General features: G+C 46.6%; 1 protein-coding gene across 1 annotated transcript; it reads right to left on the minus strand.

Annotated features, from left to right (window-relative positions):
- Nucleotides 1-4,693: 4,693 nt before the first annotated feature.
- Dnajc12 (DnaJ heat shock protein family (Hsp40) member C12) lies at nt 4,694-18,867 on the minus strand. Its single transcript, XM_060369425.1, has 5 exons — nt 18,686-18,867; nt 16,007-16,085; nt 13,201-13,340; nt 6,264-6,468; nt 4,694-5,270 (listed from the first exon to the last, which is right to left on the minus strand). Exons 1-5 carry the CDS (start codon nt 18,761-18,763, stop codon nt 5,176-5,178), a joined length of 597 nt encoding a protein of 198 aa, XP_060225408.1. The 5' UTR covers nt 18,764-18,867; the 3' UTR covers nt 4,694-5,175.
- Nucleotides 18,868-19,190: the final 323 nt, after the last annotated feature.

The raw sequence follows: 19,190 nt of genomic DNA on the forward strand, positions 1-19,190 counted from the left end.
TAGATAGATAGATAGATAGATAGATAGATAGATAGATGATAGATGGATGGATGTTTTTTTAAGGGAAGGAAGAAGGAATGGAGGGAGAAAGGGATGAAGGAAGAGCAGTAAACAGAGCATGACAACCCACACCTGTAACTGCAGCACTTGGCAGTTGAAGAGGTAGTTTAAGTCTGGAGGTTTGTTTTGGGCTGTTTTTTTGTGATTTGGGGGATTTGACATAGGTCCTCTCACATACTTGGCAGGTATTCTCTCTCATTTTTTTGCTTGTTTGGGTTTTGGGGGGTTTTGTTGTTGTTGTTTTGATTTTGTTTTCAAGACAGGGTTTCTCTGTGTAGCCCTGGCTGCCCTAGAATTTATTCTGTAGACCAGGCTAGCCTTGAACTCACAGAGATCCACCTGCCTCTGCCTCCCTAGGATTATAGGCAATGCCACCATGGCCTGGCTCCCTTATTTGTTTTTTTTTTAAGATTTTATTTGTTTATTTATTTTATATATTTGAATGCTCTACATGCATGTACACTTGCATGGCAGAAGAGGGTATCAGATCCCCATATAGATGGTTGTGAGCCACCATGTGGTTGCTGGGAATTGAACTCATGACCTCTGGAAGAAGCGCTAGTGCTCTTAACCTCTGAGCCATCTCTCCAGCCCCCTTATTTGTTTTTTAAGATTTACTTATTTTTATTTATTATTTGTGCAATATTCTGCCTGAATGTGAGGCAGCAGGCCACAAGAGGGCACCAGATCTCATTGTAGATGGTTATGAGCCACCAAGTGGTTTCTGGGAACTGAACTCATGACCTTTAGCAGGGTCTTAACCTCTGAGCCATCTCTCCAGCTCCCCTTATTTATTTATTGTTTTAAGACAGAGTCTCACTAAGTTGCCAGGCTGTCCTTGGATTTATTCTGTAACCCAGCAGGCTTTTAACCTTGTGACTCTTTTGCCTCCAAAGTAGCTGGGATAACAGACCTGTATACAACCAGGCACCTTAGGTGGTTGTGGTTAATGTAGAATTAGATGGTTCAAGGCCAGGCTAACCGATAGATAGATAGATAGATAGATAGATAGATAGATAGATAGATAGATAGATAGGTGATCCATGTCAGCCTGGCTTATCTGCTTGTGACCCTGTTTCAAATGACAACATAATAATTATAATTATGTTTTTAAAATAAAATAACAATAAAATTAGGCAGAGTTATCAGAACAAAATGATGAAGACGACACATCCTCTCCCTGTGATTTCTCTGTCCTTGATAATCCACTGCCCGCACTGGTAGTTTGCCCCTCCCCAGCTTCCGTGCTGTTCTGGCTCCAAGCCAAGGTCTTAAACCAGCTGTCTTAGTTTGCCGTCTGTTGCTGTGATGAAACCAAATGAACTTGGCCAAGGAAAGGGTTTACTGGGCTTACACACCCACGTCCATCACCGAAGTGAGTCAGGGCAGGAACCTGGAGCTGCTAGAGACCTCTCTGGAGGTCAGAGACAAGGAGGAACGCTTTTTTTTTTTTTAAGATATTTTAAAATTTTTATTAATTAGTTTATTCACTTTGTATACCCCCTGTACCTCCCCCCCTCCCCTCCTAATCCCACCCTTTCTCTTCTCCACCTGTGTCCCTCTACCAGTCCACTGATAAAGGAGGTCCTTCTCCCCTTCCCTCTGATCCTAGTCTATCAGGTCTCATCAGGACTGGCTGCATTGTCTTCTTCTCTGGCCTGGTAAGGCTGCTCCCCCCCTTGGGGTGGGGGAAGTGATGGAGGAACGCTTCTTACTGACTTGTGCCCCATGGTCTGTTCAGCTACCTTCCCCATAACACTCAGAGCCATATGCCCAACAATGACACAGCCCACAGTGGGCTGGGCCCTCCTAATAGCAATTAAGAAAAATCTCCCACTGACACGCCCACAGTGCAATCCCATGAAGCAATTTCTCAGCTGGGTTCTTTCTTCCTGAGTGTGTCAAGTTGACAACCAATATTAAGCCATTACACTAGCCTACCTAGGGGAGGGCCTCTGCTGAGTTTTTATGGTCTCCAAAGAGAATGTGTGTGTGTGCGTGTGTATTCTCAGGTAGAAGGAACCATATCAGAGCTTAAGTAATTTGTTCTAAGCCCCCCAGTAGGTCACAGCCAGAAAAATATCCAGCTGCCTGCAATCCTAAAGCATTAGGAGAAACAGAAGAATCCACCAGGAGGAGAAAGGAAGGAAGAGTGCCCTGATACAATGTGGCCCCACCCCCTAGGAGAGTGTGACAACTTGGATCCCAGAAACAATGAAACCAAGACAAGCCAGACTGATGCTACCCCAGAACCGGAAATGGAAGGGAGCTGGAGTCCTTGCCCAGGCAGTCTGGGATGGAAGGGGCCAGGGCAGTAACGGTGTTTGCCTTTCAGGAAATTAAAAGTCCCTCTCAATAACCATGTTAGTCTCCAACACTCGTTGCTGTGGCCAGTCCTGTATCCATAAAATCTGGGCCAGGGAAAGATATGAAAATTCATAAGCAAGAAAGCCAGCTTATCTCACTCTCTTTATGAAGCCTCTCTCCCTTGCCCCCACCTCGACTCAGTCTCTTTTTATTGTTATTATTTCTAATGTTCTCATCACAGAGCTGTTTCTGACAGCCGGGAATATGTCCGAGAGGACTGGAAAGTATATGGATTTAGAAGAAATAGAGAACGCTGCCTCCCTGTTCCACGGCAGCTCTGCTGAGTCACTTCTACTGTAAGAAGAACGGAAGGTGTCAGAATTCTATTTCAGGACACACCATTTCAGGACACACAGAAGGCAAGTGGCCACCATGGCATGATGAAAGGCCTTGTTCTTCTCTATGGAGAGTGCCAGAAGAAATGTGTCCTCTGGTTTTATTATTGCCTCACATCTTGGGCACTGCTTCCTATGAGGGATGACGGGAGGTGACTGCTAAACTTCTGATGTGCACAAAGTCTAGCCAAGAGTAGAAAAATCTGAAAAGTCCCAATGAGCAAACACCCTTTTCTGGTGTTTTTCAACCCCATGGCCCTTTAAGAGCTGTGAAAACTAGCCAACTGCATTTACTGTTTACTTTAAAAACATAGTTAATTAGCTAAGTGTGGTGGCACACACCTTTAATCCCAGTATGTAGACAGCAGAGGCGACAGAACTCAGCCATTACCCAGTTCAGTTCCCAGCACCTACGGGAGGTGTCTCCCAACTGACTGTAACTCTACCTCCAGGAGGTCTGATGCCATCTTCTAGCCCCTGCAAATAAATGGTGTTTTTTTTTTTGTTTTTTGTTTTATTTAAGATATAGTAACCAAATTCCAAATGCTCACGTATTCTCATCAACACAAAAACTCCAGAGCTAGGTAGTTCCACCCCCCACCCCCCCACACTGATGTATTTCACATACAAGAAACATTATATAAGCTGGGCGTGATGGCCTTTGATCCCAGGCTGAGGCAGGCAGATCTCTGTGAGTTTAAGGCCAGCGTGGTCTACAAAGCAAGTCCAGGACAGGCAAGGCTACACAAAGAAACCCTATCTTGAAAAAAAAAAAGGAGAGGAGGAGGAGGAGGAATCCGAATTATATAAAGCAGTTCATTACAGTGTTTAGTTGTGATTGAAAAAAAACAAAGATATCCAGGCATGATACCACAAGCCTGTGATACCAGCAAAGAGAAGAGACAGGAAGACCAGGAGTTCAAGGTCAGCTGTGTAATATGGTGAAACCCTGCCCACCCCACAAAAATAAATAAATGAATGAAAGCTAAGCCACCTGGAAAGAAGTCAATAAAGTACAGGTGAACTAACTTATGGTTGAAGCCAGGCATGGTACTGCAGGTTTGTAATCCCAAAGGTCAGGAGGCAGAGGCAAGAGTGCTGTGGACGGAGGCCAGGCTGGTCTACAAAGAGAATCCAGGACAGCCAGGGCTGTTACACAGAGAAACCCCGTCCCCTCCCCCAAAAACACAAACAAAGACAAGTGGAAGTGCCAAGCCCCGGTACCTTCTTTGGAGAGAAGGTTAAAAAGGGAGAAGTAGGTTAAAATGAAGTTGTGAAAATGGCCCTGACTAGTCCGAATTGTCTTCATGTCACAACACTGGGGACTCCTGTGAACAGGGAACAGAGGCTGTCTGACGGTATAGCCAAGAAGGAGGCCACCTGCACAAGGGCAGCCTCAGAAATGCAGTGTCCACCCTTTGAATTTGGACTTTTCAGCGACACACACAGCAAGGCCTGAGCGAGCCACCAGTACTGTTTTGTTATAGCAGCTATAGCAGAGTGATACTGTCTGCACTGACATTTCACAACAGGAAGCACTCTGTGGCCTTCTTTTCCCTCTGGTTCGGTTTTACTCAGACAGGCTCTCCGTGCTGTCCAGTGGCTATGCAGACACAGCTGGCCTAGGAAACATAAATGACACGTGTTCACTTGTTTATTTTGGGAGTGTGTGCGCGGGGTCAAAGGACAGCTTCCATGAGCTGGTCCTTCTTCCACGTGGTTCAGGGGATGAAACACAGGTTGTCAGGGTTGGTAGCAAGTACTCTTACAGGCTGAGCCATCGTGCCAGTCCACAGGGAACAAAGAGGCAGAAAGAGTGAGAGTCTGAAGATTGCTGCACAGAGAGTTCAGGGCCAGCCTGGGTACATGGTAAGACTCCGCCCAAAAATCCACATAAATAAATGAGTGAATACAGTTGCATTATAAATGCCTTTATGAACTTTGGGAAAATCATTTATTTCACTCTATGAGATTCAGCCAAGTAATTCTACATACCATTTTAAACCAAAATCCAGAAGACATTTTGGTATCTCTAGCACAACAAAAGATCAGGGCACACCCACAGGGAATGGTTTTTTTTAACAGTTTATCTACAAATAACATTAACAGGAGAACACATAGGATATAAACTACTTGTATCTAAGATCTTTAATGTACTCAAAAATGTTGAAATAAACTAGACTTACAACACTTTTCTCATCTAACAACATGGTTGAGCGAGAGGAGGTAAGCATCAGTGGTGCAGAGTGTCCGGGAGGTCCCCCGTTCAATCCCCTGCACAAAATAACACAGAGCACATCGTGAGGATGCATTGAAGGATGGAGGACTTGACTGAAGTGAGCAAGACATGAACAAAGGTACACTTTGGCGGTACACAAGAAGGCCTCGTCCTCTGTCAGAGAGCGGTGGCACCTCAGATTTCATAGTTTCTGAACTTCCTCAGGAGCTCCGAGGGAGCGTCGCCAGACCAGCAGGAGCGAAGGTGGCCACAGTCCAAATCGGAGAGACCTTTTAGGTGAGGAAAGAGAAACACTTCAAACTGGAGGTAGGAGAAGACTCAAACTACCAGACTAAAGCAGCTTAGGGTTGGAAACTAGGCTAGCCTGGAACTCACAGAGACCTGCCTGTACTCTTGAGTACTGATATTATAGTCATATGCCACCAGACCTGCAAAGTATTCATATTTTATAGAAACAGATTACCTTACATTACTTTGGAATTCTTTTTTAAAGATTTTTTTATTATTATTATTTATTGTGTACACAATGTTTTACCTGTATGTATGCCTGCATGCCAGCAGAGGGCACCAGATCTCATTTTAGACGGTTGTGAGCCACCATGTGGTTGCTGGGAATAGAACTCAGGACCTCAGAACCAGTGCTTTTTTTTTTAACTTTATTTTATGGACATTGGTGAAGGTGTCAGATCTATTGGAATGGGCATTACAGACAGTTGTGAGCTGCCATGTGGGCGCTGGGAATCGAACCCAGGTCCTTTGGTAGAGCAGACAGTGCTCTTAACCTCTGAGCCATCTCTCCAGCCCATGGAATTCTGATGAACAGAAATTACACTTCATTCATATGTACAAGGACCTCACGTGCTTAATAACTATCCTGTCCCAAAGAGGAAGATTTTCCCAAACCAGGAAAATTTTTCATAGTATTTTTACTAATTCTTTTGAGAACTCTTTTGAGAACAATGTATTTTGAGCATATTCAGCCTTCCACTCCTCTCCCTAGCTCCTCCCAGGTCCACTCCTTATGTCACATCCCAAGCCGGCTGGGTGTGGTGGTGCACGCCTTTTGTCCCAGTGCTTGGGAGGCAGAGGCAGTTGGATCTCTGAGTTCCAAGTCAGTCTGGTCTCCACACGTAGCGAGACCTGTCTAAGATAAAGATTTTTAAGATGCGAAACCTATTTTTAGGTTGGCATGGCTGTGCACACTAAAACAGGCTGGGGACTGCTGGGAGATTTCCAGCGAGAAGCCCGGCGGCACAGCTTACCTGGAAAGCCTGGGTTTGCGGGGGCGAAGCCCTTCGCTGGGGACCCAGATTCCTTTTGCACAATTCTCTCGGGGGTTGAATCTGCGTCCCCTTTCTTCGTTTCTCTTTGTTCGTTCGGTTCCTGGTTTTGAACCGTGTTGGTGTAAGTCTGGCCAGTGCCTTCCAGCATCAAGTCTTTCTTACTTCTCACAGCCCAGTGCATTGACTAGATGAATTAAGAGGAGACACAAGCATCATTTGGGATTTCTTTCTTACATCTGGTTGTTTACTGGGGGGGGGAGGGTACAGGTAGAGGGGGGACAGAAGACAGCTTTCAGGAGCCCATTCTTCCACCGGGGGAGTTCTGGGGATTGAACTTATGTCATCAGGTTTTGCTGGCATCCACTGAGGCATCTCACCAGCCCTTGTCTTCTCTGTTTGTCTGTCTCTCTGGTTCCTATGTAGCCCAGGCTGGCCTCCAACCAGTAAGCTTTTGGTTTGGTTGTTTGGGGCTTGTTATACAGATGTACAGAATTGAAACAGATGGAGAAGAAAAGAGAACACCACGTTCCTCCTGAAGAGATGGAGACAGTTCAGTGGTAGAGTGCGTAACCCAAGAGAGATCTTGGGTTCAAGAACCACAAAAGGTGGGGGTGAGGGGTACTATGAAAAATGGGAGACTAAGAAAGTCAAAGGCATGGGTAACACACTCCTGTAATCCCAGCACTGCAGAGGCAGAGGCAGGCTGATCTCTGTGAGTTCAAGGCCAGCCTGGTCTACAGAATTCCAGGATAGCCATAGCTATACAAAGAAACCCTGTCTGGAAGAACCAAAAAAAAAAAAAAAAAAAAAAAACTTAAACACATAAAAGCCAGGCATGGTGGCACTCAGAAAAGTCAAGAGGCAGAGGCAAATGAATCTCTGATTTCGAGGTTCATCTGGTCTACATAGCTAGCCCAAGATAGCCAGGAGACATAGTGAAATGCTATCTAAAAAAAAAAAAAAAAAAAATCTGAGCTTAGAGAACTGAAAATGTAAACTTTAAGGTCACAGGTTCTTGGGAGGCAGGGACAGGTGGCTCTCTAGAAGATCTAGGCCAGCCTGATCTACAGAGAGAGTTCCAGGACAGCCAAGGCTACACAGAGAAACCCTGACTCAAAAAAAAAAAGAAAAAAAAAAGCCACAGGTTAGGACCAGTGAAATGGATCAGTGAGTTAAAAAGCTTGTCACCATGCCTGACAACCCGAGTTTAAGCCTCAAGACTCACAGAGCGGGAGGAAATAACTGGTTCCTGCAAGTCTTCCTCTGCCCTCCATATGTGTGCCATGGCAGACACACATGCACACCCACCGACACACACACACACACACAACTCAGTAGGTACAGTAGGTAAAGGTATTTTCCACGAAGCCTTACTACCTGGCTCTGATATCTGGAATTCACGTTAGAAGGGGAGAACCAACTCTTACAAGTTGTCCTCTGACCTCTACATATATGCTGTGGAACACACACACACAAACACACACACACACACACAGCAAATATGAAGAGTTTTTAAGAGTGATGCCAAGCAATCGACTGCACTGGGGCGCAGGCAGCCTGCAGGTCACGGCTTTTTATGTGACTTCACAGAGTATATTTCTCATTTCCACCAGAGCGTCGGTGGCTCAGAACAGCGTATAACACCACATAAACTAGTCCTCGGAAGATCCACAGAGCTGTGGATGGAGTTCACTTAGGTAAAGTGCTTGCCTGGCATTTGTGAAGTCCTGGTTCAGTCCCTGGCACTAGAGAAAAGAGTGGACTAAGGATGGAGCAGCGATACAGAGATGCAGTGCTTGTCAGTGTGGGCTTTGAACAGGAATGGCCCCATAGACTCCTTTGTTTGAATGCTTGGTCCCTAGGGTGTGGCACTTTAGGAGGTGTGGCCCTGTTGGAGGAAGTGTGTCACTGGGGATGGGCTTTGAGGTCTCCTGTGCTCACTCTACACTGAGTGTGGCACACAGTCTCTCCTTCGCAGCCTACAGATCAAGCTGTGGAGCTCTCGGCTCCTTCCCAGTGCCACATCTGCCTGTGTGCTGCCATGTTCCCACAATGACGATAATGGACTGAACCTCTGAACCTGTAAACCAGCCCCAATTAAATGTTTTCCTTTGTAAGAGTTGCCTTGGTCATGGTGTCTCATCACAGAAACTAAACCCTAACTAAGACAGAAGTTGGTACCAGGGACTGGGGTACTGCTGTGATGACCTGACCGTGATTTTGTCTGGAGGAATGTGGATTTGGGAATTTTGGGTAAGGGTAGCAGTGGAATGCTTTAAGCAGGGATTAATGGATCATCTTAACAGGGACATGGAAAACAGTGGTGCTGTGGGTGATTTGAATTATGGGGGCCTGCTCATGAGGTTTCAGAGAAGAAGAATTTTAGTATGGGGCCTAAACACCGTTCTTGTGATGTTTTGGCAAAGAATTTGGCTGCTTTGTGCCTTTCTCTGAAAAGTTTGCCTGCTAAAGTGAAGACTTTTGGATTCTCCAGTTCTGCCCCAGAGGGACCACTGGGGGAAGGAAACCATGAACTTTCCGGGTGTCTGTTAGACACTGGTTCTGAATTGATGCTGAGCGGAGAGATCCCAAGAAAACTCTTCCGGTTCAAGGATTAAAGAGTCACCAAGAAGTAGGATGAAGCCAAATCCTGTGTTCACGGGGGTAAGCAGATTAAAGATATTAAATGAAATTAAGAAAGTGGTGACCTCAGGGAAAAATCCTATCCAGCTAACCTTCCATCTTTTATTTATTTGTTTGTTCATTATGTACACAGTGTCCTGACTACATGCAGGCCTTCACACCAGAAGAGGGCACCAGATCTTATTACAGATGGTTATGAGCCACCATAGGGTTACTGGGAATTGAACTCAGGACCTCTGCAAGAACAGCCAGTGCTCTTAACCTCTGAGCCATCTCGCCAGCCCCTTTAAGCTTCCATCTTATGAAAAGGTATTAAAGAAAAACTTATGTCCAGTCATGGTGATACACTCCTTTAATCCTAGCACTCAGGACACAGGGGAGGCAGGCAGATCTCTGGGTTCAAGGCCTGCCTGGTCAACAGAGCGATTCCACCTAAAACAGAAAACTGGTGAAGAAGTAAATGGAAAAGGCACCATGTTCCAGCCCCAGCAAGCAGCAGAACTTGGCAGCTTCAGCCACGGGGTCCTGGCTTTAGAGTCAAGGACAGAAGAAAGGGGTTAGAATCTCCCTCCATGACTAAGGAAAGTCTCCGAGGCCAGAGACGTGGCGGGAATGTCCCTGCATGGAGGCCCAGACGGGCCATCGTGTGACGCTGTGGAGGCGAAGCCTGGACCGCCTCGGGGACCCCAAGGTGTTGGAGATGCCATAGCCTCAGGATGCCTGCCCAGCAAAGCCGCTAACAGGGAGCGGAGCCAGCCTAAGAGAAAGACGTGTGTTGCAGCCAACAAGGCCGACGATCCGGAGTTGGAGATCCGGAGAGCACTTTGGCATCAGACATAGAAATGCAGAGTCTGGGGCTTGTCCAGCCAGGCTTCGGTCTTACTTTTGTCCAGTATCTCCTCACTGTGTTCCCTTCCTGTTTTGGAATGGTAACATATATCCTGTGCCATGACATGCTGGAAGTATGTGATCTGCTTTTATATTTGGATTTTATAGAGGATTACAGTTAAGAGATTGCATGAATCTCAGGAGAGTCTTTGAACTTTACACTTTTAAACATTGCTGAGACTATGATAGACTACGGGCACTTTTGAAGTTGAACTAAATGCATTTTTCATTGTTATGGCTACAAACCTATGGGGACCAGGGAGTGGAATGCGGTGCTTTGAATTGGTTTGGTCCCCACAGATTGGTCCCCATAGAATGCTTGGCCCATGAGTAGTGACACTATTAGGAGGTGTGGCCTTGTTGGAGGAGGTGTGGCCTTGTGACTCCCCTCAAAGACCGCCTCACCCAGCAGGGAACTCAGAGACAATCAATAGGCCAACAGGTGTATGTAAGGTCACAGGAAGGTCCCCAAAACAGATGATTTACCAAACAAACATCCAAGTCAAAAAACAAACATTTAAAAAATGTATAATTCCTTATAAAATTTACAGCAGTAACTGTGACATGGAATAAATGTTTTTGCTTTGTTTTTTTCTCTGTGTAGCCTTGGCTGTCCTGGACTTGCTTTGTAGATCAGGCTGGCCTTGAACTCGCAGAGATCCAACTGCCTCTGCCTCCCTGAGTGCTGGAATGTGCTCCACCATGCCCAGCTTGACATGTGACAATTTTATCAGTCTTTGGGGATGTTTTCTTGGAGTTTTGACTGTGACTTGACGGGAACCATTTTCCTGCAGCCCTGGAAATTTTCCTCCTGCCCTGTACTTTGAGACCAGATGACAGCCATTCAATCCAGGGTTTCAATCTATTCAAACCCTGGATTCTCTGCACTAAATAGGCTTTTGCTGGGCCTGGTGGTGCAGGCCTGTAATCCCCCAATTTAGGTGGTGGATGCAGGGGGATTAAAAGTTCAAGATCATCTAGAACTACAGGGAAAGTCCAAAACCAGATTGTGGGGCTGAGCTGGTAGCCACCTCAGCAGTTAAGGTCACCTGGGTTCAATCCCAGCACACCACGTGGTGGTTCACAACTGTCTGTAACTGCAGGTCCGTGTGAATCTGACGCTCTCCTGACCTCTACGGGCACCAGGCATGTCCGAGTCACACATATGCATGCAGGCAAAACACTCATATACATAAAATAATAAAACACAAACATCTAAAAAATTTAAGAACCAGCTTATGCTATATGAGCCCCTGGCTCAAAAAAAAAAAAAAAAAAAAAAAAAGGGAGGGTGAGAAGGCTCAAAAATGGCAGCTCAGTCGTTTGGGTGCCTATGTAGGCACTCCAAAGGTAGAGATCCAAAGTTCAAGGTCATCCTTAGCTATACAGCGAGTTCAAGTCCAGCCTGGGATACATGAAACCCTTGGGGAGTGAGGAGGGCTGGGGAGTCTGTTTTCTGATGATCACAAGCTCTCAAAGGCTTGAGCCATTGAAACCCAAACCCATTTAAAATAATTTTTGTTTGTTTGTTTTTGAAACAGGGTCTTACTCTGTAGCCCTTGCTGTCCGGAACTCACTGTATAGAGCATGCTGACCCAAACTCCCAGAGGTCCGCCTGCCTCCACCGCCCAAGCCCTGGAATTAAAGGTGTGCCTGACCCTCAAATGTTTAATACTTGTTATATATATTGTGTTCACCTCTGTGTGTGCATGCATACAGATATGTGTGTGCCATGGTATCTGTGTAGAGCTCAGAGGACAACTTTCAGGAGTTTTCTTTATCAATCACGTGGGTTCCACGGATCAAACAGGTTGTCAGGCTTGGTAACCAAGCAAGAACACTTACCCACTGAGCAGCCTCAACAGCCATGTGTCTAGTTTTTAAACCAATATCACATGTTTAAATTTCAATTTTCAACAGATTCATTGGCTTAGGTCAGTGGTTCTCAACCTATGGGTTATGACCCCTTTTTGGGTCTAATGACCCTTTCATGGGGTCGCCAAAGACCATCGGATAACGCAGATATTGACATCGCAAGGGGGGGGATTAATACAGGGTTTCTCTGTGTAGCCCTGTATATCCTGAAACTCACTCTGTAGACTAAGCTGGCCTCGAACTCAGAGATCTGCCTGCCTCTGCCTCCCAAGTGCTGGAATTAAAGGTGTGAGCCACCACACTCAGCTAACATTACAATTTATAAGAGCAGCAAAACTTCGGTTATGAAGTCGCAATGAAATAATATTATGGTCAAGGTTCACCAAAACATGACAAATGCTATTAAAGTGTCACAGCATTAGGAAGGTTGAGAACCACTGGCTTAGGTGAATTCTTAAAATATTAAAATTTGTTGTTGGTATTATTTGGGTTTTTTTTTTTTTTTTTAAGATTCATTTATTTATGTATATGGATGGTTTGCCTGCACATACGTCTGCACACCAGGAGAGGGCATCAGATCCTGTGCGACTACAGTTATAGATGGTTGTGAGCCACCATGTGGTTGCTGAGAATTGAACTCAGGACCTTTGGAAGAACAGCCAATGCTCTTGGTCACTGAGCCATCTCTCCAGCCCATTTTTTTTTGTTTTGTTTTGTTGTTGTCTATGTTTTGAGACATGGTTTCTTTGTGTAATAGCCCTGGCTGTCCTGGAACTCTCTTTGTGGACTAGACTGGCCTCAAACTCACAGAGATCCACCTGCCTCTATCCGCCAAATGCTGGGATTAAAGGCGTTCACCACTACCACACCCAGATCTCAATGTATTCTTTAGGACGCCTAAGAACACAAAGTGTCAGCTCAGCTTTGAACTCAGCTTTTGTTGTTAAAAGCTGTCGGGCCTTTCCACTCAGAGAGCTTGCTTGTTAGTTGTTCTGCGGACTCAAATGCCCTGGGCGGGTGGAGGTCACTGAGTCAGAACGGATAGAACATAATTTATTCAACCAAATCCCTATTATGACCATGAAAGCTGATTCCAGTCTTTTGATTTAAAAGAAACAAAGACAGTGCGTGGGGGGTGAGGGGGCCTCAAACAAAGAACGAGGAGGGGAGGGGGCCTCCAACAAAGAGCGACACTTACACATTTAAGTCAGTACCTGACCTGCTATAGTCCGGCATTACAGGAACAATCTGATAAACACAATTACGAGAAACCTTAGCGTGAGGTGTAAATGGTAGCAGGGAGTATCACAGACTCCCACGGCCCCTTCTGGCACTCAACTGGTGGCCGCTCTGCTGAATTTCTCCTCACAGGGTTTTCTAAGCAATGACTTAGCATTGCTAGGTCCTTTCCCTCCTACTGTTTACTGACTCGTCTGGCTAAGAAGTCAGTCTAATCCATCACCACCAGCCTGACTTCAAAAGCCCTGGAAACCCCTAGAGAGAAACTCACAGTTTTCACTGAGTCGGACAAGGCTTCCCACTGCTCGAATGGCATCGACATCTGGCTCCTTCGCCAATGGTCATAGCGGGCTCTGCTCTCCGCATTGGTTAGAATCTCCTTTGCCCTCTGCAGTTTCTGAAAAGTCTCCACTGGAAAACAAGACAAAAGATGAACACTGCTCTCTTGGGAGGATTAAACTCCAAAACTATCCAGCAGATCTCACTAGAACCTTGACTCAGCCGCACACTAACTATGAGACTTTGGGGTAGTCTCCATAGTTGGGCTTTAGGGTCCTCATTTGTAAAACATGTATCATGAAGACGAGTGAGATGGTTAGGTGGGCTGGTAAGATGGCTCAGGGAGTGAAGATCCTTGATACCAAGCATGACGACCTGAGTTCCACCCCCCTGGACACATATAACAGAAGGAGACACCTGGCTTGTGCAAGCTGCCCTAGGTTGCACGCATGCCCTGTGGCGTGTGTATGTAAGCACGTATGTCCGTGGGCTGTGCGTGTGTGTCTGTGTGTGTCAAGAGCTTGACACATTGGTCAGCCCCTCCTTTTACTGGGCTCCACTGATGTCCAAGTGCTAACAACATGGAAGGCAGAATTGTAAAAAACATAACTTTGTGCATAGCAAAGCCCTTTTCTGTTGCTAACTGTCAGTCAAGAGTGTAGATGTGTATCTGTTGGTTGCCTGAGCTGGCCCCAGGCGCAGCTGCCATTCTGCATTTCCTGGGACTGCCAGGAGGGAAGCAGACACTTCTCCTGCAGGATGGTCCAGGCACTCTTTGCTTCCAGACAGGAACAGAGGAACCCTATGGATCAAAGGTTCTGTTTCTCTCAGGAAAGGCTAGAGCACTCAGGGCGAGGCCCTTCAGTTAAGCTGCTGTAGAGATGCAGGTGAAAGCCAAAAACCAACAGGAAGGTAGATTGGGCCAAGAGTTCAAGGCAAGAGGGCAGGCTTCAAGGGCTGCAGAGGCAGTTCCACCATTGCTGCCTGACCATGACAAGCCTGACAGTGCAAGCTCAAGGCAGCCAGGCAGGAGGCTGCCTAATTGGCAGCCACACCTGGGGGGTCCAGAAGCTCACAGTCCTTCACGAAGGAGGGGAGCCCTTCCTTCCCTGCAGTGCTCCTCCTTCCTGGGGGCTATTGGCCACCAGCCCACGAAGGCAAGAGGAACAGAAGGCAAGGTGCAGAGATTGGAAGGCCAGCGAGCACGACGGAGATCAAACACTCTGGGAACCACTTTGGGGAGCTGGTTCAACTTTAATTCCAGAGAGCAAAGGCTATGTACACTTTGGAGACTGGGTGGGGGAATCCAAGGACAGGTGTACATAACTGGTTCAAACTAGGCACTTCAAGGACGCTTGCTTTGCATTAAACAGCAGGGTCCTATCTTATGAATGGAAACGCAGTACCTAGTTATCCTATATAGGCACAGGGAGGACAGAACCAGCAGGGAGCTGCGTCAAAAGCTATATATCAAAAGTGGTTAGGGACAGCTATGTCTAGAGACACTCTCCAGATGAAGTCAGGCAGAGAGCAGGAGGCCCTGCTGGGGAGACAGAGCCCTGTACCTTAGTACTGAGCTCAGAATGGCTATCCGGACTGGGAGGACTGTAACCTCAAATGCAGGATCCTTCAAACACTTCCAGAATAAATGACAAATTTGATGGTCATGGTGGAGGAACGGAGTGAGAGAGAATTTGTTTCATGAATCATGAACTTAAAACCCTTGGGCAGTGGGAGGAGCTCTGAAGGTGAATGTTTTTGATTCACTGGGGCTAGGGGTACCAGAGATACTTGATTTACATGTAACACAACAACCCTATTATAAGGGGAAAGGAGTACTTAATTATCCTATGGGTAGGGGAAGAACTCCAGGTACAGTTAAAGGTTGTTGGCTGAAAGCCAAGGCACTAAGACATCTCATTAGCATAGGGTGAGTGTTTCCAGGAATCCCCTGGCAGGCAGGCAGGCAGGCAGGCAGGCAGGCAGGCAGGCAGGCAGGAAGGCAGGCAGGCAGGCAGGCAGGCAGGCAGGCAGGCAGGCAGGAAGGCAGGAAGGCAGGAAGGAAGGCAGGCAGGCAGGCAGGCAGGCAGGCAGGCAGGCAGGCAGGCAGGCAGGAAGGAAGGAAGGAAGGAAGGAAGGAAGGAAGGAAGGAAGGAAGGAAGGAAGGAAGGAAGGAAGGAAGGGCATTGTTATACACAATTGAGGCTCTGTTATGTCACAGTTTCCTGACTGAAACATTCCACTCTACAGGGACACTCCTTAAGGAGGAAGGTAAGCAACTAAGTAGCTTCAGGAAGTCCCTGAAACTGACCAGACTCACTAGGCCCCTCCCTGCCGGGGTAACACTAAAGGCGGAGAACTTCTCTAAGGAGTAAAGCTGAACTACAAAGACCACGCTCATACAAGTCTGAGAGAAGCAGAAACCAGCTGAACTGCCTAGGAGGTTTGGCCCAGCTGAATCAATGACTAGGAAGGGCCATTCTCCAACCTGTTGAGCTGGCTACAGGCTATGCAAGTTGCAGCTTCTGTGAGCTGTCACTGATGCTGGGGTGGGCTTTTGTGGTACAGTTGTCTTTGATTCCATCCTGCTCCTGTAACTCACCCCTCACCTGAAAGTAACCCCCACAAAACTCATGGTTCACCAAGTTGGGCCTGGGTGGGACTGGTACTTTGGTAGGTCCTAGGCTCCCTGTCCGAGGTGAGTAGATGTGTGTACCATCTCCCAGGAAAAGTTTTGCCACACAACAAGCCAGTAAGCTGTCCATCCTCTTAAGAAACAGCCGTTAGTCAATTCTTACCAGCTTTGGAGTTTTCAGGATGCTTGTCAGGGTGACATTCCAGAGCTCTGACCTTAAATTCTGCCAAGATTTGCTCAACCTAAAACAAAAATCAGTATTTCACATCAAGAGACTAGATGGAGGAAGCTGCTTAGTCCAGCTTCCTCCCCAATACTGCGTTCGACCATTTTAATGCAGTTCCCATTCTGGTGACCCATCCATAAGACTGTTTCATTGCCGCTTTATAACTGTAATTTTGCTACTGCTATGAATCAGAATCTATGTTTTCTGAAGATCTTAGAGGACCCCCGTGAAAGGGTCGTTCGACCCCCAAAAAGATTGTGACCCACAGGTTGAGAACTGCTGACTCAGTCACCTACAAGCATGAAGAAGACTTGAGTTCAGTGCCTAGCACCCATGTAAAAGCTGGGCCTGGAGACCGAACCTGTGATCCCAGCAGAAGGGGTGCAGACAGGGGAATCTGAAGCTCATTGGCCAGCTGTTTCAAAAAAAAAAAAAAAAGAGGTAGAGAGCAATTCAAGAAGACAACATCATCACCCTCTGTCCTTACACACAGATATGCACAAATGTACTTTATAACATAGAAAATCAAATATCTTCAAGTGTCTGGTAGCCGTGCCTACAATTCCATCACTTAGTCAGAAAAGGGAGGACCAGGCTAAATAGGGTCATCCTTGGCTAATTAGGGAGTTTGGGCCAAAAGTGTAACAGTAAACTTTCTATATGTATGTGACAAGGTCAGGCCTGGAATTCATTATGTAGACCAACCCAGCTTCAGATTCAAAGAGATCCACCTGCCTCTGCTTCCTGGGTGCTGGGATTAAAGGCATGTGCCACCATCGCCAGCAAGTAAACATTTTTAAAAGATGCATTAGTTTATTTTATGTGTGTGAATGTTTTGCCTGCATGTGTCTGTGCACACTGTGTGTGTGTGGTGTACATGGAGGCCAGAAAAAGGTACTGTATTCCCAGGAACTGAAGGCACAGATGGCGATGAGCCCAGTGTGGGTGCTGGGAGCAGGACTCTCACCTTCTGTGAGTGCTCTTAACCACTGAGCCAGCCCTTCCCCCATCCCAGTAAACAGCTGTAAATCAACTGTTTATAAGTACCCCTAAAGCCTCTTTGAATATGATTTCTAACAGTACAGAACAGAAAGTAAAAGTCCTTTTTTTTATCCCTTCAAAATACATTTTACCTGTGTTTATGTCTATACTCTGGGAATTTTAAACAGTGGAAATGTATTACTTTATACCTATCTGTTAAAGATGGTTGGGGTTTTATTGTAGCTGCTGGTCTGTTGTTTTGTTTTTTTGGTTTTTGTTTTTAATTCATATCACATTAGAAAGCATCCTAGGGGACAGGTGTTGGTGGCACACACCTTTAAGCCTATCACTTGGAAGGCAGAGTCATGTGGATCTCTGTGAATCCAAGTCCAGCTTGGGCTACACAGTGAGTTCCAAGGCAGACAGGGCTATGTCGACAGAGCCTGTCTCAGAAAAACAAAACAAGCAAGACTCCTCAGGCCAACGAGATGGCTCAGTGGGTAACGGCACTTGCCACCAAACCCGACAACCTGAGCTCAATGCCCCAGATTTCTATGGTGGAAGGAAGGAGTCAGCTCCCACAGTGTGTCCTCTGACCTCTGCACGGTGCATCCGCCCATACACAAACACACATGTAAAAATACTTTTTCAACATTACAGTACCAGCCTATGGTAGCAAACTGTCACTTCCCAACAGCGCTAACATATCACTGCTACCCCTTCTTTATATTTTTTGAATTCTGCTAATTAAAAAAAAAAAAAATTTAAGCTCGTACCTGTCTTTCGTTACTTTACTATCTTACTGCCTTCTTCGGGGCTGGCCCTGAAGGTGTGGCTGGTTTGTCCTGTCTCTCTCCTGCCCACCCCATCCCACAGGCTCGGTGCTGAACGCAGTCTGGGGACAGCCAAGCTCTTACGTCAAGGTTCACTAAGCGCTGCCTTCCTGATCCAATATCCTGATCTGTCTGCACAGCTGCCTACCGCGCTGGCAGTAAACAGAAACCATGTTTAACTTTACTCACAGTCAAATAAACCAAAACCTCCAGAGGCTGAAGGAACAGGACCAGCGTTCCTGCAGGTCCAAAGACAGGAGCACAGTGCTGTCCTGCACCTTAAGTAGGCGCACATTTCTAAAAGTGAACTAAAGTAAACTTGTAATGCATATATGCATGCGTGTATGAAATGTATAACATATATGAAATACATAATGTATATATTTATGTGTGTGTGCATGCACATAGAGTACACATGTGAAATATACAGTGTATGTTTTATATATATTAAATACATTTTATTTAGATACATGTATCTATAGGAAAAGCCTCTGTTTCTACTCTTTCCACTGCTTAATCCAGTGGTTCTGAACCTCCCTAATGCTCCCTGCGACCCTTTAATACAGTTCCTACTGCGGTGACCTCCCCAACATTAAAATTATTTCGCTGCTACTTCATAACTTTAACTTCGCTACGTTTATGAATTACACTGCAAACACTTAATATACAGGGTATCTGATAGCCGACCCCGGGGGTCGCGACCCGCGGTTGAGAACCGCTGCTCTGACGCAAACAGAACCCGTACGCAGTCCTTCTCCCGCCTGAGCCGACCCAGCGAGAACCGGCAACCGGCCCTGCTTACCGAGGAGAGCTCATCGCATCCCAGTAAGGCGTAGTAGTCCTCGCCGCCCTGCGGCCTGTAGTTGAGGATCGCGTCCATTTACAGCGCGTGGGTCAGCCCGCTCCGGCGCCACAGGCTCCGCGAGCTCCGGGCAACGGCAAAGCCCTTTTCATCTCAGCAGCGCTTTCCCCGCCCGCCCCGGCACCAGCGTCAGCCCAGCGCTCTGCAAACACAGCTGCTCATTGGCTCTCTGCCCAGGAGCGAGCCAGATGCAGGGCTGCTGGGACCTGTAGTTTGGGGTTTGTGGGTCATGTTGTCTCACACCGCGACCCACCTGCCCCTGCCTCCCTTGAATGCTGAACTTATCGGCGTGGCTGGAAAACATTTTTCATCCAGCATGTGAAAATGTTTTCCATATACCGATTTACGGCTTTCCTCCCAACTTCTCCCACATCCTCCCCACCCACCCAACTCCATGCCCTTATTTTTTTTTTCCTTCTCGCTTTAGAAAACTAAAACAAACAAA

The sequence above is a fragment of the Meriones unguiculatus genome, chromosome 16 (genome assembly GCF_030254825.1).
Source record: "Meriones unguiculatus strain TT.TT164.6M chromosome 16, Bangor_MerUng_6.1, whole genome shotgun sequence".
In the NCBI taxonomy this organism is placed as follows: Eukaryota; Metazoa; Chordata; class Mammalia; order Rodentia; family Muridae; genus Meriones; species Meriones unguiculatus.

Excerpts from the sequence above, each read along its gene's own strand:
- Dnajc12 (XM_060369425.1), bottom strand. The coding sequence starts at position 18,763 with ATGGACGCGATCCTCAACTACAGGCCGCAGGGCGGCGAGGACTACTAC. Across the intron at positions 16,086-18,685 it reads GATGCGATGAGCTCTCCTCG|GTTGAGCAAATCTTGGCAGA; the intron begins GTAAGCAGGGCC and ends TTTTTGTTTTAG. Across the intron at positions 5,271-6,263 it reads CGCAAACCCAGGCTTTCCAG|GTCTCTCCGATTTGGACTGT; the intron begins GTAAGCTGTGCC and ends CTCACCTAAAAG.